Source organism: Salvia hispanica, chromosome 3 (genome assembly GCF_029641045.1).
Source record: "Salvia hispanica isolate PSC_SH4W2 chromosome 3, Shi_PSC_v1, whole genome shotgun sequence".
Lineage (NCBI taxonomy): Eukaryota > Viridiplantae > Streptophyta > Magnoliopsida > Lamiales > Lamiaceae > Salvia > Salvia hispanica.
The window spans coordinates 6,641,647-6,665,888 of NC_142694.1; the positions used below are offsets into that span (position 1 = coordinate 6,641,647).

The 24,242-nt window shown below is 37.8% G+C and overlaps 1 protein-coding gene and 1 pseudogene across 1 annotated transcript; both read left to right on the forward strand.

Moving 5' to 3' along the window:
• Nucleotides 1–1,325: 1,325 nt before the first annotated feature.
• On the forward strand, nucleotides 1,326–8,235 carry LOC125209127 (uncharacterized). Its single transcript, XM_089066347.1, has 4 exons — nucleotides 1,326–2,519; nucleotides 2,562–3,569; nucleotides 3,759–3,854; nucleotides 7,882–8,235. The coding sequence occupies exons 1-4, from the start codon at nucleotides 1,326–1,328 to the stop codon at nucleotides 8,233–8,235; spliced, it is 2,652 nt and encodes an 883-aa protein (XP_088922473.1).
• Nucleotides 8,236–21,538: 13,303 nt separating this feature from the next.
• LOC125213866 (putative galacturonosyltransferase-like 7 pseudogene) lies at nucleotides 21,539–23,477 on the forward strand (annotated as a pseudogene).
• The last annotated feature ends 765 nt before the right edge of the window (nucleotides 23,478–24,242 follow it).

Here is a 24,242-nt window from a genome sequence, read left to right on the forward strand (position 1 = left end):
CTGGCGTCTCGCCAGCTTCGCGCCACAACGAACCTGGTGACCCGCCAGGTTCGGCCGACAATGCCAAACAAGGAAATTCGAGCCCTACTTATAAATACCATGCATGGGACGCCTCCTACCCCAAAAATACCACTTTTTCACCTAGAAAGAAGAGAAGAACGAGTAGAGGACGAGTATTCATCACAAGATTGAAGACGAGGCCTCCAATCCGCCCAATCCAATTCTAGGAGTTTCTACCTTTAGTTTTATTCTTGTTCAAACAATGTTTTTGAATATTTCTTTGAATATTTCTTTGATTTTTGTGTTGAACATGAGTAGCTAAATCCTTCGTAGAGTTCTACGGAGGAGATACAATGATTCTTATGTTTAATTGATTTCCGTTTTCTATGCCTTGGCTCATGTAGTTATTTTGACTTATCTTGTGCTTATACATTTATTTGCTTGATCACCTTATAAATGCATGTGGATTTTACTACAATACCTGGGAAGTGAATAGTTTAATTTGAAAGAAGAGAAGTTGACGTCTTTGCCAATATAATCGACAGATTTGAGCCTTTGAATGAAGCTACGTATATTAGGAGCTTTTAGGAGTTGTTACCTTAGTTCTAGGAAGGACATTTCAGTTCTAGGTAACAATCTACAAATTATATGCTTTGAGAAAAGATATAGTTTTACCTTAGTGATAGCTTAATAACCCTTGAAACCCTTTGTTGGCATAGTTTGGAAATTAGTTGAGCATAGGATAGTTGTTATCGATCCCGTAGGATTCTACCCTTCTCATCTTTGATCTAAATCTATTTTCTTATTTGCTTTTAATTCTCTAGTTGTTTTTATTTGCTTTTACCTTTCTTTTAAATAGATTTAGAAAACTCAAAACTCTCCGATTCATCTAGATAGTAGTTAAGGTTGGTTCGTGGTAATTAGGTTGACACTGATTATCTCTGTGGATACGATACTCTTGCTTACTATTTGCTACATTAGCCCCGTACTCTTGCGGGTATACTTGTGTTAAAAATAAGTTGAGTCAAGTTTTTGGCGCCGTTGCCGGGACAATTTTGTGTTACTTTAGCCTAATATCGTGATAAAAATTAAGATTACTAATCTAGATTTTACTTGCTTTATTTTTCTTTTCTTTTTGAGTTATTCTCACTTTTGTGTTTTTCTTTTCAGGTTGTATGCTCACTCGCTCTAAGGGGCAACCATTAGAGTTATTCGACCCTGAGATCGAAGCATCCAACAGAAGGAGGAACGCTCAGAGAAGACTCAACCAAAGGCGACCACTTTCGCCCCTTAACAGAGAACCGCCTATTCCAGTTGCAATAACAATGGCGGACAATGGAGAGAACAATGCACCACATCCAGATCCGGTAGTCCAACAACTCCAGCTAGATATTGCAGATCTGGTGAGACAGTTAAAGGAAAAAGATGAACAACAAGTTGTATTGCCAGTGCAAAACATGTACGCTTACAGAGAAGTGGAGAACCCGCCAATTGGCAATGATGGAATCGATGCCAATCATTTTGAGCTCAAGCCAGGATTGCTTAATATGGCTGAGGCTAATGCTTTTGGGGGGAAGGCCAATGAAGATCCCAACAAGCATCTCACCAAGTTTATTCAGATATGTAACACGGTGAAGCTTAATGGGGTGAGAGGTGAACAAATCAGATTAAGGCTATTCTCATTTTCCTTGAGAGATGATGCTAGAGATTGGTACGATAACATGGGACCAGGATCAGTTAGAACGTGGAATGCCATGGTAGAATTATTTTTGGAGAAGTACTTCCCACCCAGCGAAGTTCTAAAAAGGCAAGCTGAGATAATTCAGTTCCAGATGAAGCCTCATGAGACAATTCAAGAAGCATGGGCCAGATTTAAGACACTGTTGAAGAGATGCCCCAAGCATGGTTTAAGTCCGGGACATCAAGTCATAACTTTTTACAGAGGGTGTACTTCAGACGCAATGCGTGAACTGAATTGGAGCGCAGGAGGAGCAATCCTTCAATTAGGAGAGAATGATGCCATGCAAGTAATTGAGCGAGTAGCCTCCACTGATGAAGGATGGAATAATGAAATAAATAAGTCATACAGGGTGGCATCTGTTACAGAAGACGATAGAATAGACAAAATGTCGAAGCAGCTAGATCTGTTGACCACTCAACTGGGGATAATGGAGATGAGACAGTCTGGACCAGAACTGCAGGGAGGAGTTGAAGAAGTAAACTATGTGCACCAAGGAGGAAACAACAGAAACTTCAACAACTATCGCTCCAACCAAGGAGGTGGTAACTATAATCAATTTGGTAACAAGGTGTATCCTAATCTATCATATGGGAATCCCAACAATGCTCTGCAACCACCGCCAGGATTTACAGTATCTAATGGGATGATCGAACAACAGAAAAAGTCTACTACTGAAGATATCTTGGCAGCATTCATGAATCAGACTGCCAAGTACATGGAGAAAGCCGACAAGTACATGGAGAGCACTAGTCAAAGGATGGGGAAGGTTGAAAACGACGTGCAAAGCTTGAACGTGCATATGAAGAGCATTGACACTCAGATCATTCAAATTTCTCAAGCCGTAGGTGTTCAACATCAGCCAGGCCAATTCCCAGCACAGACCATAAATAATCCCAAGGACTGCAAGGCCATCACCATGAGGAGCGCTAAAAGCTATGAAGGACCTTCCATGCCCGTAGAGGGTAAGAAGAATACTCCAGTGGATGATGTCAGTGCGGAAGAGAATTCCAAGGGGAAGAACAAGGCCAATAGTCAAGCAGAGAAAGAGTCAGTGCCAGAAAAGAAGCCCCCCCCCCCCCCCCCCCCCCCGCCTATTCCTACGACAGTGAAGGTGCCCTTCCCCTTTGAGATGAAGAAGAAGAAGAAGATGGATGAGCAATTCTCCAAATTTCTTGATATTTTTAGGAAGGTGCAAATCAATATACCATTGGTGGAAGCTTTGCAAGAGATGCCAAACTATGCTAAATTTTTTAAGGATGTTATCTCCAAGAAAAGAAGGTGGGGAGAATATGAAACTGTCAACTTGACCGAGAGCTGCAGCGCGATAATTCAGAAGAAACTGTCAGCCAAACTTAAGGATCCCGGTAGCTTCACTATTTCTTGCATAGTGGGGGACAATCAAGTGGGGAGAGCATTATGTGATTTAGGGGCAAGCATTAATCTTATGCCCCTATCATTCTTCAGAAAGCTTAAGATTGGAACATTGAAGCCTACTACTATCACGCTCCAAATGGCAGACAGGACAGTCACATATCCTAAAGGCCTTGTAGAAGATATTCTAGTGAAAGTAAATAACTTTATCTATCCGGTGGACTTTGTTGTGTCAGATATGGAGGAGGACCAAAAGATCCCATTGATTTTGGGAAGACCTTTCCTTTCTACAGGGAAGGCAATGATAGATGTGGCAAAGGGAGAGCTTACACTTCGCCTTGACAATGAAAGCATTACTTTTTCCATCTACAAGGCCATGAAAGTACATGATGATGAAGAAGTGGAGATGATAGAGCATTGCAACAATGTGCAAGTGGTGGAAGATTGTGTTGAAGGAGTGGCCGAGATCAACTCTTCACATGATCAACTTGAGCGATGCCTGTTTCAGTCTCTTTATTCCTCTAATATTGATGAAATAACGGATGCTAACTCTGAATTACTTGATTTTGTAGGTGCACTTGACTCCTCCGAAGAGATCCCTCGTCGTCAACAAAAATTCCTTCCATTAAGGAACGAGGATGAAGAGAAAGAAAAGGAGAAAGGAAAGGGGACCAAGGTTGAGCTAAAACCATTGCCAACTCATTTGAAGTATGCATTCCTTGGAGAAAATGAAACATATCCGGTAATTGTATCTTCTTCCCTATCTGTGTTTGAGCTTGATAAGTTGTTGAGAGTCCTTAGGAAACATAGAAGTGCTATTGGATGGTCTATTTCTGACATTAAAGGGATTAGCCCGACTTTGTGCATGCATAAAATCTTGTTAGAAGAAGGGTATAAACCTAAGGTTCAAAATCAAAGAAGACTTAATCCAATTATGCAAGATGTAGTAAGGAAAGAGGTCATAAAGTGGTTAGATGCAGGAATTGTTTATGCTATATCTGACAGTGAATGGGTTAGTCCAACTCAAGTTGTAGCTAAGAAGGGTGGTATGACAGTTGTGCAAGGAAAGAACGATGAGTTGATAGCCACTAGAGTTGTGTCTGGGTGGAGAGTTTGTATTGATTACCGTGCTTTGAATGCAGCCACTAGGAAAGATCACTTCCCACTTCCTTTTATTGATCAAATGTTAGATAGATTGGCAGGACATGAATATTATTGTTTCCTTGATGGGTATTCGGGTTATAATCAAATTTTAATTGCACCCGGAGATCAACATAAGTCTGCATTTGTATATCCATATGGAGTTTATGCTTTTAGGAGAATGTCATTTGGTTTATGTAATGCTCCAGCTACTTTTCAGAGATGCATGATGGCAATTTTCCATGACATGATTGAGAAAATAATGGAAGTGTTTATGGATGATTTTTCGGTATATGGTACTTCTTTTGATCATTGTCTCGAAAATCTAACAAGTGTGTTGCAGCGTTGTGAAGAAACTAACCTTGTTTTAAATTGGGAAAAATGTCACTTTATGGTTAGAGATGGAATAGTGTTAGGCCACAAGATTTCTGCTGCAGGGCTCGAAGTTGATAGAGCAAAGATATTGGCAATTGAGCAGCTCCCACCACCCACTACGGAGAAGGGAGTTAGGAGCTTTCTAGGACATGCCGGATTTTATAGGCGGTTTATCAAAGATTTCTCTAAGATAGCTAAGCCTTTATGTCATTTATTAGAAAAAGATGTTGCTTTTGAATTTTCTTCTAATTGTTTGCAGGCGTTTGAAAAATTGAAGAGGGCGTTAGTTAGTGCTCCAGTGTTAATCACGCCGGATTGGACTCAACCATTTGAGATAATGTGTGATGCAAGTGATATAGCAGTTGGGTCCGCCCTTGGGCAGAAGAGAGACAGCCTTTTTAGAGTGATATACTATGCAAGCCGCACTTTGGACTCCGCGTAGGCAAATTACACTACCACAGAGAAGGAGATGTTGGTGGTTGTGTACTCATTCGACAAATTTTGTGCCTACTTAATTGGGGCCAAGACGATAGTATACACTGATCATGCAGCAATTCGACATCTTTTTGCTAATGTAGATGCCAAGCCAAGGTTGATTCGATGGATACTTCTGCTGCAAGAGTTTGATGTAGAGATTCGAGATAGAAAAGGTTGTGAGAATGTTGTCGCTGACCACCTATCAAGATTAGAGAAAGCAGTTGAAGGAGAAAATTTGGACTCAATGAAGTATTCCCCGATGAACATTTGTTCCTTGCTCAAGATAATCATCCATGGTATGCTCACTTTGTAAATTTCTTGGTGGTCAAAATAATCCCAACCAACTTATCGACCTATCAAAAGACGAAGTTCTTCCATGATATCAAGTTCTACTTTTGGGATGAGTCGTTCCTCTATAGAAGATGTGCAGATATGGTGATAAGAAGATGTGTGCCTAATGAAGAATGGGAAGCAGTGATTAGACAATGCCACCCGTCCCCATCTGGGGGACATTTTGGAGCCAATCGAACAGCAATAAAGGTGCTTCAAAGCGGTCTTTATTGGCCAAGTATCTATGGTGATTGCCAAAAGTTCGTGGTTCAATGCAATGAGTGCCAAAGAACCGGGGGTGTGTTAAAGAAGAAGGAGATGCCAATGACCCCGATTATAGAGGTTGAATTATTTGATGTTTGGGGGATCGACTTCATGGGCCCTTTCCATCATCATGCGGTCATCAATACATTCTTTTGGCGGTGGATTACGTGTCAAGATGGGTAGAAGCCATTCCTTCCCACACCAATGATTCCAAGGTAGTCATTAAATTTGTGCAAAAGAATATATTTACAAGATTTGGCACTCCACGAGCTCTTATTAGTGATGGAGGTTCCCACTTCAACAATCGATGGTTGGAAAGCGTGCTTGCAAAATATGGAGTGAAGCATAGGGTGACGACACCATACCATCCTCAAGCCAATGGCCAAACCGAGTTGGCTAACAGAGAGATCAAGCAAATTCTACAAAAGACAGTGGGCTCTAATAGAAAGGATTGGTCACTCAAGCTCGATGATGCACTTTGGGCTTATAGGACGGCATACAAGACTCCGATTGGGATGTCACCATATCAATGTTGGCACTACCGCAGCGGAAGACACGGAAATCAAACAGGTCCTAGAACGGATCTATTTAGGTGATTATGCATTTGATTCCAATTTCATGCAATTAACATAGATCTATAGATTACACATCAAATAAACACATAATCATGCATATTCGATGTAGATGCGATTGTTACCTCTTGATCCATCATCGGATTGACGTTGCTAGCTGCACCTCCTTGCGATCCTTGGTTTATCGACCACGAATCTTCCATACTATTCCCTTGTCCTTGATCATCCATCCGTGTGGGCGGATCTTGGATTATCAACAAATAGCTTTGAAGAGATCTAGGAGAAACCCAATACAAACACGAGATCGTCTCGATCTAATCCTATGAATTAGGATAGAACAAGAACGAAGATCAAAACCCTAATTCTCCCACGTGCTAGGCACGAAAATCGAGACAAGTGAGAGAGGAAGAGGAGGCACCGATTTGCTCCCTTAGGGTTAGGGTTTGTGTTGTCTTGAATTGTGTGCTAGGGTTTCCCATACTCTTCACTATTTATAAAAGACCTAATGGGCAAGTAAGGGGATCCATGGAATGACTTAAGTGTTGGGCTCACCCATTAGATAATTAACTAATTAAATCACATGGCCCATGATTTAATATATTATCAATGGAATATTATTTTGTTCCACTAAAGAATAATATTGCACTCCCACTTAAATCACCAAATTACAAATAACTTGGGTCCATTTTATTTTATAATATTTCCCGCGTTTAAGATTATCTTGATCCATCAATTTAATTCTTTTGTCTGCTATATGACTAGATTTAAATTAATTCTCCAAAGAGTTTTTCTAGTTTGAAACTTTATTTATTATTCGTGGAATAAATTCCAACTGCGCAGTTTTCTGAATAATAAATTCCTTTTTCAAACACCTCTTGGGGATCACCCTTTAGGGATTTAATCATACCACACTGGGCACGCGAATTCTATGAAATAATATTCCAATACCTTCATGTTATTCAATTACTACCACCCAAGGTATCATGAACTTGAGTTACGTACAAACTCTCACATATTGATAAGTCAAAGTGGCGTCTGACTGAATAAACAATATTGATATTAATTCCATAGACTAGAAAATACAAAATTTTCTGAAATATATTCTTACGGTAGATAGCAATAAAGAATACATTTCGGATTAGATCCTTTCAGTGCTTTACCACACCGGTGTTACTAATCTCGTCTTAGGTAAGAGAGAATTATCACAAACACCGCAACCGTTCCAATAGGTAGCCAAAGCCTATCTAGGTTGTGAATACGTTTTTCTTCTTACTAGATCTGGCCAAGTCCCCTACTGGGAAAACTCATGAGGAGATTCATCGAATTTCCCTACTTGACCTTCTTAGTAAAAGGCCTTAGACTTGTTTATCATATTTCAATAATAAACCATTATATTATATTATTTATTCTCATAATTAGGTAAACAAGTGGACGTGGTGTTTCTCGTATACATGCACAAGCTGACTGTACAAAGGCATGTACGCTCGAAGCATCTTTTAGTATACAAACCCCAACAATCAATTGGTGTTCGGTAAATCTTGTCACCTTCCAGTGGAAATGGAACATCGCTCGCATTGGGCAGTGAAGAAGTTGAACTTAGATTTTGCAAAGGCAGGCAAGGAAAGAATGCTTCAATTGAATATGCTTGATGAGTTTAGGCACGAGGCATTTGAAAATTCTTCTATTCTCAAGGAACGTATGAAGGCGTATAATGATAGGATGATTGAAAAGAGAGAGTTTGCTCCGGGTGAAGCGGTGTTGCTTTTCGATGCCAAGCTCAAGTTATTCGCCGGAAAATTAAAGTCCAAATGGTCGGGGCCATATCTTATTAAAGGGGTGATGCCAAATGGAACATTGGAGTTATTAGCAGATGATGGAAGAATATTCAAGGTCAATGGACAATATGTCAAGAGATTCTACAGCCCAGATCAGGCGAGGGAAGTGTTCGTGCTCAAATTGGCCTAAGGAAAAGCTTCAAGACGTCGAGCTAACGACGTAAAACAAAGGCACTTAAGGGGAGGTAACCCCTAGTAGGTAATTTTTCTTTAATTTTCGTAAGTCTTTTAGTTTAGTTTATATTAGTGAGTTAGCTAGATTTTCGAATTTAAGGTTAAAAATATATAAAAAAAAAATCAAAAATCCCGTAGCTTGCTGGCGGGTCGCCAAGTTCGCAATAATACGAACCTAGCGACTCGCCAGGCGTGTCGTATCTATCTGCAGGTGTTGGTGACTCGCCAACTTCGTCATTACACCAACCTGGCGACTCGCCAGGTATGTCGTTCAAAAACCCCGTAGCTAGCTGGCGACTCGCCAGCTTCGTTAATACACCAACCTGGCGACCCGCCAGGTACGTGCAGTAACTTAGAAAGGTAATTTTCGAATTTTTTTCTCTTTACTTCTTCTTCCCCAATTTTGAACCCTAGTTCCTCCCAACCAAATTCCTCTCATTCTTCCACAATATTTCACCAATTATACTCAAATTTCTTCCACCCATTCACTATTCTTGCCTATTAGAAGGGATTCACCCATTAATTTGTTGATTTTGAATGTTTATTGAAGAAGATAAGGGAATTCTCTCTTTTGCTCGAATTTGTGATAATTAAGCTCAAAAGGTATGTTCTTTCACTCTAATCTCCATAATTGTTGATGGGTTTTTATTGAAGTTGAGTCTTTGCTATGCTAGAACTTGTTTTATGATGAAATTCTTTGATGCATTGGTGAATTCCTTTTGAATTGAGTTTTATTGTAGTGTTCTTGTTGATTACTAAGATTTTGATGCTTTTAAAGTTGGCCTTGGTGGAAATTTCATGTTTATTCTTGATGATTGTGGGATTTGAATGTTGATTTGTGTTGAATAATTGTGTTAGGAGGTATAATTGGTTCATGAAGGTTTGGTTTGATTTTGAATGACTTGTTTCATAATGGGAGATAATTTGTAGTTGATTGTTGTAGGGATTGAGTCTATCTCCCTCATTTGTTAGATAATTGATGTTTTAGGGATCGAGTCTATCTTCCTAGTTTATAGGAATTGAATTTATCTTCCTATGTGAGCTTATTTTATGCCTACTTCATGATGTTTCTTTTAACATTTAACGTGAATCATGAAGTAGATGAAAGTTTGGGGGAGTTCGAGAGAACTCACCCCCTCATTTTATTGTTTGGTAAACTCACACGTTCTTTTTGTAGGAACTATGTCGTCTACAGGAAAAGCCGAGCCACCGAGCAGGTATGGTGTTCGCGGGCTCAGCCAAGAGCAGAAGCAATCATGGGATAGACTATCCCGTAGGCCAACTGTGCCTACTCGATATTTGAAGGAGAATATGCTCAACTATCTAGGAATAGGGGATGACATAGTCAAGATGAGCTTAGTGGGTGAACCAGAACAAGGAATCCATGAGTTCCTATTTAGAGCTTACCCTTCTTTCCGCCGATTCATACTAGAGTTTTTGAGCTCCCTCAGGGTCATCAAGAGGGCTGTTGGCAGGCACGAGTTAATAGACAGAATAGAATTTCGGTTAGACAATCAAGACCGAGTTCTTACCTTGGCTGATTTTGATGTTGTGTTTAACACTGCCATGAATGGAGATCAAGAGGACTTCAACCATGACTCTTTTTGGAAGTTGATCACTTTAGAAGAGCACTATACAGCCGGCACCTCGAAGGCGAGTGCCATCTGAAATCCGGTGCTTCGACTTTGCCATAGAGGGATCTCGAATTCGATCTTTGCCCGCTCCGATAGTGGAAGCATTAATAGTACCGAGATTTTTCTTCTATACAGCCTTCTTCGTGGAAAGCTCATCCATCTTAATCAGTATGTGCCTTTGTATTGGGAAAGAGTTGCTAGGAATAGCACGGGGACGATCTGCTGTGGGGGACACGTAACTGCTATCTGCAGTTTCTTCAACATCGAGCTCAACCCGGACCATAAAATTCCAGGAGAGATGTACTTGACTTATGATGTCCTCCACCAAATGGATGTAATCAAGAGGGATCAGAACTGTTACGCTTATCTCTATCAGGGCGGTTCACGAGGTGATCATTTTCCTTTGCCTAGCCCAGATTTGACACATGTTGATGGATAGAGCGTCCAGGCCAATTGGAAGATGGATACATCCGCACACCACCGAGTGATGGCGGCCTATACTGCATGCTTACCTTGGAAGATGAGACAGTATCCACTTGCAGGCCCCTTTCTAGACCCGGGAGTTGAAGCTGGTTCGAGCCAACGTATGGCGATTCATGAGGATGAGGAGGAGGAAGGAGTTGAGATGGTCGAACCTTTGAGAACCTCTCATAGGTACCAACAAAGGAATCGAAGCAGAAGAAGAAACCAAAATGCCCGAGATACAGAGTTTCAAGAGTCTGTCACTCACCAGTTGGAGCACCTACAGAACTCCTACACCGACTTGTCTAATCGAGTGGATGAGCGATGGGACCAACAGCAATCTCAGTGGGTGCAGCATCAACAGTGGCATGGAGAGTGGAACCAAACGTGGGATCAGCATCAGCAGAACCATGACCAGTGGCAGCAATTCCAAACTAACCAATGGAATGCGATGTATGATCGGGATATGCACGCTGCACGAGTTTTGGAGGAAGTGCAAAGGGAGCAACGAGAGAGCAGAGAGCAGTTAGATCAGTTGACTGCCATGATGAACCAATGGAACACCAACTTTTTCTCTAACTACCCGCCGCATCCACCGCCACAGTAGTGCAATGTAAGTTTAACTTCTCCACCAACTTTTCAAACTCATTCTTTGCACAGCTTTGAATAAGTTTGGGGGGTGATATGGTGGATAGTGACACTTACGAGGTACGCATCTTGTTTTTAGCTTTATTTTTGTTTTAGTTGTTCATATGTTGCTTTATTTTGTTTTAGGATAGAATTAATTTGTTAGAACTCTATGAATTTTGCTTTGATTGGTTGGGATTGATTGAAAAAAATTGATTGGAAAATTTGGTAGTAATTTGGGTGAAGACTAGTCGTCTATGATAAAAGAACCATCCATTTTGAGCTATTACTTGACCATTGAATTGAGAGTTTGAGTAATAGGATGCATAAGTAACGAATTGCTTGTTTGCCTTGATTCATGCTATTTGCCCGGTGAGACTTGAGCTTTTTATTCTTTCATGTGTGATTCATCATCATTTGTGCATGTGTTTCTAGAACTTGCTCCTTGTCTTCTCAAGTCTACATAGTGACCTTAAAGATAGGGGAAGATGTTAGATCATCGTTGTTAGCCTCATTTTTACCTAAACACTAACCTTATTATATAATACCCTTGATAGCCAAGTTTGAGCCTATTGCCTTTTCTTTTGTTAAGCTAATCAAATGGGATGAGAATCTAGACTAGACTTGTTAAGTTATGAAAAGAAGAATTTGGAGAGTTTAGTTGTTGAAAGAATTGGTCGTGTTTAGTTATCAAGTTGGAAATTGGTTGTACTTAAAAAAATAATAAAAAAAAGAGAAAAAAATAAAAAGAAAAAATAGTGTATAGAGAATAATTTAAGGTATTTGGAAGTTGGGAAGAAATTAGACAAAGTCTAGTTTTTGTTGAGAAATGTTTAGGTGAATGGTTGAAGTTGAATGTGGATTGTGTAATGTCTTGGGATTTCATATCTTTTTGGGAATTTCAGTCACTTTAGCCAAATATTACCCCACCTTACCAAAAAGCCTATCTTATAACCTAAATAAAAGACCTTTCGGACTCTAAATTTATTGTCACACGAAGTAGAGGAGAGGACACTGAGCAAGCCTATGGTAAACCATGCATTTTTGATTGATTTGAGTGTTACTTGATATCCTATACACTTTGAGTGAGGTGAATATAAACACATATACTTACCAAGTGAAGCATGAATCCAATGTGATATACGAGTTAGTAGTAAAAGTGCATTCGACGTCTTAACTTGAGGGAATTTGTATTGTGATATGTTCTTTTATTCCGTATTATTTGAGACGATGATGATGTCTAAAACTCTTTTGAATCCAAGTTTCTTCTAGTTCATTTTCTTCATTGCTCGAGGACTAGCAATTGTTTAAGTTTGGGGGAGTTGATTCACTTGGAATTTACATGCTTTTAGAGGGTAGTTTTACTTGATATTGATCGTATATTGTGTATTTTCAGACATGGTTTATAGCTACTTCTCTATATTTTGGTATTTTGACCATTTTGTGAAGAATGTGTCGAAAAAGGGTCGAAAATGAGCTTAAATGGCGAAAGGAGGCATCCAGGGTGAAAAAGGACGAAATCGCCGTACGTAGCTGGCGACTCGCCAGCTTCGCTTCATTACCAACCTAGCGACTCGCCAGGTCCTTCGCCCAGAATTGCGTAGAGCAGCTGGCGTCTCGCCAGCTTCGCGCCACATAGAACCTGGCGACCCGCCAGGTTCGGCCGACAATGCCAAACAAGGAAATTCGAGCCCTACTTATAAATACCATGCATGGGACGCCTCCATCATCATTCTACACGCGGCCAAAAATACCACTTTTTCACCTAGAAAGAAGAGAAGAACGAGTAGAGGACGAGTATTCATCGCAAGATTGAAGACGAGGCTTCCAATCCGCCCAATCCAATTCTAGGAGTTTCTACCATTAGTTTTATTCTTGTTCAAACAATGTTTTTGAATATTTCTTTGAATATTTCTTTGATTTTTGTGTTGAACATGAGTAGCTAAATCCTTCGTAGAGTTCTACGGGGGAGATACAATGATTCTTATGTTTAATTGATTTCCGTTTTCTATGCCTTGGCTCATGTGGTTATTTTGACTTCTCTTGTGCTTATACATTTATTTGCTTGATCACCTTATAAATGCATGTGGATTTTTCTAAACTTTTGGTCAAAAACTCTTCAAACTCAACATCCCTAGGGTACCACTCAATCATCAACAATGGTGACACTGTTTTCTTAAACTCAGCCGCCTGTTCTCTCTTCTTTGTTGGTTTGGGTTTGGGCACAATAATTGTTTCAGGCTCGTCAATCTCCTCAAGCACAACTTTGGATTTTTTCCTATCTTGGACAAACTTTAGAAACTCCCCTGCTTCTTCCCTCCGCTTCTTAAGTAAGGCTGCCGCCGCCGTCATCTCGACGACGTAAATGTGAACTAGCCTTGTGCTAGTAGCCGCAACCTCGAGAAAAGCGTCCCGATGTGGGTCGTCAATCATGGGCATCAGCTCACCGTGTATGTCAACGCCCATACAATCACCACTATACCTTGGATGAACGTAAAAGAACTCGCAGACGGTTTTCCTATCATACTTCAACCTTAACACCATAATGGAGAGATCTAATAGCTCGAACTGATTAATATTACAATAGTCAAAGAATGTCAAGTGACCCCCAACATACTTCTTTTGTCCATTGATTTCGAAGAGTGAACCACTGTGATGAAAGGCAACGGAAAACCTCCCAGGATGCTCCCCTGTTATTAGAAAAAAAGAAAAAAATACCAAAATTAATCCAACAAATGTCACATTAGGCCCTAAAACCTAATCAGCGAAGAACACAAGGTAATCAAAACAAATTCCCAAAACTAACAATTTTCGAAACCCTAAATTAAATCACAAATTTGGTATGTGACCGATTTGTGAAATATAAAATTGAACTTACTGTATTCTTCTTCCGGGTAAAAGATATCCAACGCAGGATTGCGGATGTCCCAAGTTTCTGGGTCTACGTCGATTACCTCCGGACGACCGCGACCGCGTCTAGGAGACGGTGGCGGAGACGGAGATGGAGTCGGAGACGGAGACGGAGACGAAGACGGCGGCGGGCACGGATGCTTTTTCCGCCGCGACGACGAGGGCGGCGGTGCCGGAGGCTTTTTCCGCCGCGACGAACTACGGAACGAGGACGCTCCACCGGTAGCAGTTCCTTTTCGTTTAGGCGGCATTGATGAATGGCGTCTGAGAGAGAGAGATTGGAGGGAAATGAGAGTGAATTAGAGGAAGGACTAAAAGTGAAAGTGAATTGGAGGGAAGTGAAAATAAGTGATTTAATAACCCTCCTATCTAATATATTTCCCTCCAATCTATTCTATATAAAATTTCATTTCAGGTACAACAAACAACACACACTATTCTGCGTGTGAGAAGCCAAACGGCGCATAAATTCAAGTGAGAGAGATGAGAGATTTGACATTTCCATCACATCATTGGGGCTGTCAGCATCACTGCATGTTGCAGTGAGACATGCAGAGACGGCGACCACAAATGGGCGAAAATGCCCTTCAAGGGCTTAGGGGTGTTTTTGTCCGAAAATACCTGGTTTGTAATTTTAGTTTTTATTAGACTCCTATAGTGGAATTTTATTTTGTTATGGGTCAACGGTGCAACAAGTCGAAAAGTTAGAGACCTTTTATGCCGTTCACTCTAAATTAAAATGATTCTCCTATAATGTTAGTCAATCCAAATCATTAGTATATGTCACTCAGACATCAAACTAAAACGATTATCTGATTTGTTTAGTCAATCCAAATTATTTATAAAGTTTGAACCATATTAAATGTTCCAACACGAAATATTTCAAGGATTCCATAATTTAGCTATATGTTATCTTGTGTTACAAAAATATGTACTATATCAGTAATTGCTATTCGCAATCTGCCGGGAAATCAACCACTCCTATATTGGTTTCTTCTTGGTTCCTCTATTTCCATTTTTCATATGAATGGATAGGGAAAAGCTAATTTAATGTTGTCAAAAGTTGGTTGTGTGCTCTTTTAGGTGAGCAATTGCATACTTCAATGACTATGAATGGATGTCTAGCCAAATCAACATCAAATTCGGAGACATCAGTTTCATTTGGTAATGTTTGGTTGATATGATTTATTATCATATAATTATCTATTTAAGATTAAGTCGTAAAATTATTTTTCTTGGAGAGATGACTATAACTCATTATCATATAATTGTCCATCTATAATTGTGAGATTCGATTTAATGAACTAAACAATACATATTTAATTTTGAGATATAATCTTGCAACTAGAAAGAGCTCGTAATAGAATAAGGTCTTGCTGGTCAGTTTATCTATTTATTTTGATTTCATGAACACATAGACATAGAGTATTATTTTCTTTCACATTTTTAAGTATCTACACCAAGTCAAAACGAGATATTATATGCAGAATGAGTGAACCTTTCATAATGTTTAAATTGTTCTCATACCTTAATCCGAATTGTATTCAAAATTACAAATTAATGCCTATCTTTTCTATATTGTTAACAATTATGTTTACGATAGTGTATGAAGCAATGACATGGACAATGACTTAACATTTAGCAAAAATAAAATGCGTAAACGACTTGTTGATTGATAGATGTTGGAAAGGAATTAAAATATTAATGCGTTTAGTCATTAGAAGATGATAATTAAGTATCATGAAGATTAAAAATTAGTGTAGGTAGGAAGTGTCAACATCAAATTAATCGTGCTTAATGCCACCGAATACTTAGGTAATTTGGTTAGGACAAGTACTTCTGACTACTTGTCTAAATCCTATGGTCAACAGTTCAACTCTTATTAACACTATTTTTAATTGGTACCATTCTCTAATCATAATATGTCCATTTGCAAAGATAAAGATGAGTAATAATTAAAGAATATATTATTGGTGAAAAATGCGACGAGCCATGGAAAATGTAAATAAAGTAATGCATTAAGGGGCAATATATTGTGGGGTACTGTTTATATATGAAAACAGATTAATTTTTGCAGATTGATGTCTTTAATAATGTTAGGGCAGTTTGATGTATCAATCTCAACCACATCATACTAATTAATAGTACTACTATTTTAAATAATAATTGTTCAATTCCTTTGTAACCAATAATTTTATACTAGTATATTATACTAATTGTTCAATTCCCTTGCAGCCAATAAGATTTTATTTTATACTGTATGCTTTCTTCAATATGTTTGACTATGTATAATTGTGATCATCTAATAAAATTGACAACTAAATCCCATAGTTTATGGGAGCTCTAAGCTTAAAGTATTATTCTACTATTACTTATTTTTGTAAATATTACACGATTATAAAACATACTATAAAATGGGAAGATGCCTTTGAAATGAAGAGACGATTCTTCTATTGTATATCTTGTTTTATGGCGTTAAAAGTCGTTGTTGCGTTTGGATTGTATGCAAAAGCATCAATACTTAGGACAAATGGGATAATAACTCCAAATAATTTAGGAGAATAAAAAACTGCGAAGCCTTAAAAATAATCAGATCAAGTCAAATTGTGTCTTACCCACGTTAGTATTTCTTATTCAAAATGATAGCAAATTCACTTTAGGGCCGGCGTAGGAAAAAAAATTAACAAAAAAGACAACTTTTTAATATTTCACCAATTGATGTGCCATTTATACAATACTAATTCGCATAATTATTTTTTTGATAATTTAAGAAAATTATAATTTCAATTTCACTCGAGCTAAAAGACATCTACGTAAGAAATCAGAGAAAATATAATTTGTATAAATCGTACTCCAATGTATTTACAAGTAAAAGCAAAATCAGTCAAAATAATTACTACTACTACTGTATATACTAATTAGAACATTGAAAATTCAAAAAAACTCAACAACAATATAATTAGATCAGCATATATATTTTGCGCTTCAAGCTTCTTGTCATAAAATATGTGTAGGCATGTAGTGTAGTTATGATAAAAATAAATCCATACATAAATCCATACAAATAATAGAACATTTCATCAATTAATTATACTCCAGTGTAGCCTCAGTATTACTGATTGGGCCTCCATAGGTCTTGAAGATGTATATAACAGAAAAATATCTTGGCCCCATTTAATATACTAAAGTATAGCACTGCTTATTTAGTTTTCCATCAAATGAAAAAATGGATTTACACAAACCTTTTTTCCAATATACATCTAACATCATCATATATACCTCGCACATTTTTTCAGCCACGTGTCACAATTTCATCTTACGTGTCGCTCCACCAACGAAACTCGTTGCCACGTCACACATCGACCGTTACACTAAGTGATAAAATACCAATATGAAGTACTTAAATTAAATTCCATCAACTAGTGTATATATTAGTTCCATCTCCAAAAAACTTATTGAAAAACACATAGTGAGAGCGATGGCGCAGAGCAAGGACGACATTAAATACGGCACAGCTCAGGCCAAAGTATCGCCGGACGAATCTCTTAGAGTTGCCTACGTCGGAGGCACGCCCCTCGAGTCCGGGAAAATCGCCGATTCTGAAATCGTCGACCTTTTTCCCGGCGCTCGTAAAATACAAGACCAGGAGCGTCTCGATTCTCGATCCACTTCTCAGACAACACAAGGACAAGGTGGAGTGCCGAGGCAAGCTGAGAATCGCTCTTAGATTATTAAATGTTTTGATGAAATCTATATGAGTAATAAATACTACTATATAGTTAGTTGTTACACTTAATAATATGTACAATTAGATGTTGCACTACTTTATAGTGCCTAAAATGGTTCGGTTTAGCTACTTTGTTTCATGCTACAATTTGATTTGATATATGCATCAAGTTTTAGTGACTGTTTCTTCTTTAATTATCCATATTTTTTGTATAATGGAAAAGATAATAATTCAGTACTTTAACATAAGAAAAAAGAGTTGGTTATAAAAATGAATCAGAAGAAATTGAACGGATTTCTGTATCTTGTGATCTGCGGTTTAAGTCCAGTAAAGTTTTGGGCTATGAATGCTGGCCCAGCCCATATAAAAAATCATACTGTAGTTTTTGCCGAACAAATTCCTAGTATACATTTATACAGACAAATCAAATTATAAATATTTGTGTTATGTTAAAAATGTTTATATTTCCCTTGAAAAAAATATTTTTATCAGTTCCTTCAAATTAAAAAATGAGTGAAGGGCATGCTTTAATGAGATGATTTAACTAGAGACCCCATCAAGGAAAAAAATGGACTATGATTATATAATAATCACAAGTTGGTTCCCTTGATTAAGCGAAGTATAACTTTATTATTAAAATATTATATTCATGAATTTGTTAACTACTACCATCAATTACCTACTTCTCACACAAGTGAAGATTAAAAGAGAAATAAATAATACTAGCTTGAGAAATACGAAAGTCGAATATTCCTTTTTAACGTAATAATATTCGTGATGTAGGATGATATTCTAATATGGATTTAGTAGAAATGAAACAAATTCCTAACAAAGCAATGATGAAATTATTTTTCATGAATAACAAATGCGAAAATTGAAGTCAATGCTTCTTCTTAATTATAGCTAGATAAATTTTCGTTTTGTAATAACATATTCAAATGTAGGACATTGCACTTAGCTAGGTTATAAATGAAACATCAAAACAACCACAAAATTATACTCCTAGTTACCGGTACATGAAAAATGAGAATATGCAAAAAAAATTATGTTTATACCCCTATCATATGGATTTTTATATACTCATAATATATTTATTTGTATATTTAGAATAGTGGAGTACTATATACTCAAAATATCTCGAATGTCTATTTATTGGTTAAAGGATAAGAGTCTTGCAGATTATGTATATTTGATAATTTATTTTTACATAGTTTTTAATTATGGCTTTTCATTGAAGTGAAATTTCTCGTCACATATGCATGTGTTTGAAGATAATAAATTATTACTTACTAATTTGATATAAGTCAATTTGCTAAAAGTAATTGCCGTTTACGCAACACATTATCCAAGTAACAAACCTTCTAATTCGATTTAATCTCTAAGTAGAAAAATAAGTATCATATCTAAAACGAGGAATAATATTTTTTCATGAACACTTCATTTTATTTGAATTTTAATGCCTTAAACATAATCAATAATTGTACATAAATTTTTAAAAGTTAAAACTTCGATTTATATTTTATATTTATCTCTTTGAACATAAAAGAAGCCAATGAATAAAACAACATTTGCCTCTATTTATACATTTGAAATTGATATAAAAAATATTGCACCATATTGACAAAGCGGCAATGTGAAGTAAATGCCATATACACTTCTAAAAATTGTGGACTAAAGAGGGTATTCGATTTTAAATAATGGAAAGGATAATTAATCTTGATTTATAAATCTTGTCAAATATTTTATGACTGAATTAATTTGAGACAATTTCATACTATCATTTTTAACGAATTTAATTTCCAACAAATGAATACCAAAAATATATTTAAATTAGTAGTATAAAAAATGAAGATGATGATGTATGTGAGAGAGGCCATGTGTACAGAAAGGACGTGTGTTTGTTTTATATAATACGGACGTGTTGGGATGCAATTGTCATTGTGTCAATGGACAACGACAGCTGGCCTTTCTATATTGTCACATTTTATTAGGTTTTATTTATATTATACGTTCTAAAATTAATACGCAATGTAGGTGAATCTATAATGTACAGTATGTAAAAATATCCTATTTGGTTTTGACGTGACTTTTAAAAAATTGTTAGAAATGTAGAGTGTGCATTGAAATATAAGTAGCTATGTTTAATTACTTTTATTAGTTGAGTGAAACGATTTATCGATAATATGACCAAATATTTAATGGTTGAAACCTTTTTATCATCAAAATATGATATTTAATGATGGACCGCCTAGAATAATACTACTAGTAGTTAGTAAAACAATTTGATCATTTTTTCCCGTTTACTTTTAGTAATTAAAGTGAATTGTGATATCAATTTGGCGTAATACTTGTTTTATTTCATAAAGAATGAAGAACATTTTGGTCTAATAAGGGTTAATAGATTTTGTTACATAATTTTTATTGAACTGACAAGAATATGTATTTTTGGTTGATATGAGTTTTAATGCATAACAATTGATAAAATAAAAATAGAGAGAAAAAAAATAATTAAAGTATTGCTAACAGAGATTAAGTCTCACCTTAATAAAGAGAAAGTTTTCAAAATTAAAATGTGCATATTCTTGTGGGACGGACTAAAACAAAAATAGTGTATATTCTTATGGAACGGATGGAATAGTATTTATATATATGAGTTTATCGAACCTCAACCTTCAATTTTTTGTAATGTATAATCAAACTATTAAAATATGTTCAAATTTATAAGTTAGCAAGTCAGTGTGATGCAGGAGACACTTCCAAAAGTGGAATCACATTACCGAGATCGATAAATGATTTTGTAATAACGGCTTAGCTAGAGTTTGGATGTTTAAAAATGCATTTCTCTCTGAACCAATATCACAATTCACTATGGTGGAAAAAGGTTAGCAAACCCGTGTCATTCGAGAAATATTTCAAAAAGTGGATTCACATTATCGAGATCTATTAATGATTTTGTAATAACGTCTTAGATAGGGTTTGTGACTACAAAATCTTTAACCAATCTCGATAATTCGATTCCACTTTAGACACATCTAATATGTTAGTAGTAATAAGAATTCATTTTTGAGTGACTTGCCAAATTTCCAATTAAAATAGAGTATAACAGTTTGGTTATTCATTTATTTTATAAAAGTTAAAGATGGAGCTTTGACAAATTAAAAAATATGAAATATATTAATTAATGAGAAAATCACCATATCACAACATCAATTAATACTTGAGTTTAATGCAAATGATTGAAGATGCTTTAAGGACACGTGTCATGCCAAAAAAAATAATTATAATCCAATTATTTACACTAAGGTCAAAATTTATACAATTTTTAATATATCTCACGAAAGTTTTGCAACATGTGTACATTCATATTTGTTTTTTTTCCATAGAAAAACACTAAAATTGGTTTGGATTTACAATATTATTGGAGAAATTTTCTTTAAGAAAAAGAGATTTAGTGTATGATTGGAGGTAATCTTAGCCAGTAGAATCTCATTTCTTTATAAAATTCTGATTTCACTTTTATTATAATTAATGGAAGATCCTATATTTTTAATATACTGTAATTCTACTCGTACTATATTTTCACTAAAAATTATACTATATGCAATTGTGAATTATCCCAAATTTTATATTTTGATTCAAAATTACACTATATGCAATTGTGGTATCCCAAATTTTATATTTTCATTCAAAATTACACTATTATGCAATTGTGAATTATCCCGAACAATGTATTTTCATTCAAAATTACACTAAATGCAATCGTGTATTATCCCGATTTGATATGCATTACGGGAGTGAGTGAATTCGATTTAATTGGATAGATTATAATTAGTCCTGAAATAAATTTCACATATTTTAGGGTAAAATAAATTCACATATTTTAGGGTGGAGAATGCGAAAACGAATGGAGGCAGCCGAAAATAAAAAAAAAACCCTCCCAAAAACTCTGTCTCAATCTCAATCCACCCTCTCTCTCTCCCGTTGTAAAAAATTGTGCTTTGTAGTCCTTCCTTTTATCATCTTCCCCATCCAGAGGAGAGAGAGAGAGAGGGAAAAGGAGAGAGAGAGAGCAGCGCCTGTGTTGTTGTGCGTGACTCGGTGACTGCAACGCACGTCGGTGCTACATCGAGAGAGACCTTTTCATCGCCTCCTATCAACTTCCATTTTTCGTTAAATTGATTTTGATTGGTTTCTCTCTCTCTCTCTCTGAGGAAATTCGCTTTATTCTCACGGCATACCAAAAAAGCAAAGCACAAATTTGATTTCCCCTTGGGATTTGGAATGCTATCCGATTTTCCCCCAAATTAAGTGTCTCTCCAACTCTGGCGGACCTCAGAGGAACCCTAGCGTTCCTCGTCTCCTCGCTCGCCTCCGAATCGGACGCCTTCGGATTCAAATCGCGGCGGAAGAGCCACGGGTACCTCCGCCGGGAATCGAAAATGCTGTGGATAATGCGATTCTCGGGGTTCTTCTCCGCCGCGATGGTCATGATCGTCCTCTCCCCGTCTCTGCAGTCCTTCCACCCGGCGGAGGCGATTCGCTCCTCTCACGGCGGCGATTCCGATTCCAAATCCTACCTCCGCCTGCCGACGTCTGCCGCCGAGAAATTCACATTCCGCAGAGCGCCGGTTTTCCGCAATGCCGGCGATTGCCGCGCCTCGAGACTCGGGGAATCAAGCGTCTGCGATCCATCGCTGGTCCACGTGGCGATCACGCTCGATTTGGAGTACCTCCGAGGCTCAATCGCCGCCGTCCATTCGGTCCTCCAGCATTCCAAGTGCCCTGAGAGCGTCTTCTTCCATTTCCTGGTCTCGGAAACGTCTCTCGAATCGGTAGTCCGATCTACTTTCCCGGAATTGAAGTTCAAAGTGTACTATTTTGATCCAGAGAGAGTGCGGAATCTCATCTCTAGCTCCGTGAGGCAAGCGCTCGAGCAACCGCTCAACTACGCGCGAAACTACCTCGCCGATCTTCTAGAAGCCTGCGTCAATCGCGTCATCTACCTCGATTCCGATCTCGTCGTCGTCGACGACATCTCCAAGCTCTGGAGCACGGAGCTGGGGAAGAAAACGATCGGCGCGCCGGAGTACTGCCACGCGAACTTCACCAAATACTTCACGGAGCATTTCTGGTCGCGACCAGCCTTCTCCGGCGTATTCTCCGGCCGAAATCCGTGCTACTTCAACACCGGCGTGATGGTGATAGATCTGGCCAGATGGCGGCGGGTCGGCTACACGCGCCGAATCGAGCGGTGGATGGAGATCCAGAAGACCAGCGCGAGCCGGATCTACGAGCTCGGCTCGCTGCCGCCGTTCCTGCTCGTCTTCGCCGGACAGGTGGCGCCGATCGAGCACCGGTGGAATCAGCACGGCCTCGGCGGCGATAATGTGCGCGGCAGCTGCCGTGACCTCCACGCTGGTCCGGTGAGCCTTCTCCACTGGAGCGGCAGCGGCAAGCCGTGGCTCCGGCTCGATTCGAAGCAGCCGTGCCCGCTCGATTCGCTCTGGGCGCCATTCGATTTGTACGGACATTGACAGTGTGAAGAAGGAGAAAAGATTTCACAAAATTGTTTTTTGGCCGCCGGTAATTCCTTCAGTGACTGCTCCTCCACTTTTTTACAATTACTTCATGATTTTTTTTTCTCTACAGTTTCACATTTTTTATTATGTTTGATCATAGCCCCTTTTTTCTTTCTTTAATTACTTGTTTATTTTGATGATTGACTCGTTACATTACTTGTCATGATCGATTTGTACCATATCCTGTTTATTACTCTCTGTTTCTTGAAAAATAAAGTGAATGAGGAAGATATATACACTATACACATTTCTGATTTCATCTTCTTGAATTTATTTGTGTTGATTTTGTTAATTACGAAACTACCCCTGTATACAGAGGATTCGATGTTGTCGGTCTGCATATGTCTAGTTTAGTAATTTCAATCAATGGTGTGTGTTTCTTGAACTTTCAAGTTGATGTCGTTTCATGAATTGGTGTTTGTCGTTTTCGTTTGCTATGTGTATGATGTTACTAGCGCAGAAATGGTGACAGGTTGGGCACATAGTGGGTGGGTCTATGTAGACAATGATCATACAATTTGTCTACTAGTATTAGTTTGTGAAAAAAATCAATGGTTAATGTTTTGTTTTTGTGGTTGGTGTCTAGTGATTCATATTCTATTGGGTTGATTGGAGCTCATTTGTTGGTGTGGAATCATTCTTTGCTCTCTCCCACTTTCTTAGATATCTCAAACTGATTTTACATGTTCTGTAAATAATTGCCTCATATTCTATATTTATCATCTTTTCGTGATTGTGTGTAGTGTGTTTTTTGCACTCCATGGCCTTTAGTAGTTGTGAATATGTGATGAAATTTATGGAGGAAAAAAAAGGTAGCACGAGATTCATTTGTAATGAAAGTTGTGTTTTTTTGGTTGATATATCATGATCTAAGCTAACCCCCCCTTCTTCTAAATTTGTTGGTTTGTTTGTGTCGATTGTGGTTTTTATCATTTTGAGATTTTTGAAGAACAATAATGCTTTCAACTGTTGTCTGTTTTTTGCCATATTTTAGAGGATACATGCTTTATTTTTGTTATGAGTA

Coding starts and splice junctions, on each gene's coding strand:
- LOC125209127 (XM_089066347.1), top strand. CDS start 1,326: ATGGCGGACAATGGAGAGAACAATGCACCACATCCAGATCCGGTAGTC. Junction 2,520..2,561: donor TGGGGAAGGTTGAAAACGAC/GTGCAAAGCTTG, acceptor ATTGACACTCAG/ATCATTCAAATTTCTCAAGC. Junction 3,855..7,881: donor GAGAAAATGAAACATATCCG/GTAATTGTATCT, acceptor GATTTTGCAAAG/GCAGGCAAGGAAAGAATGCT.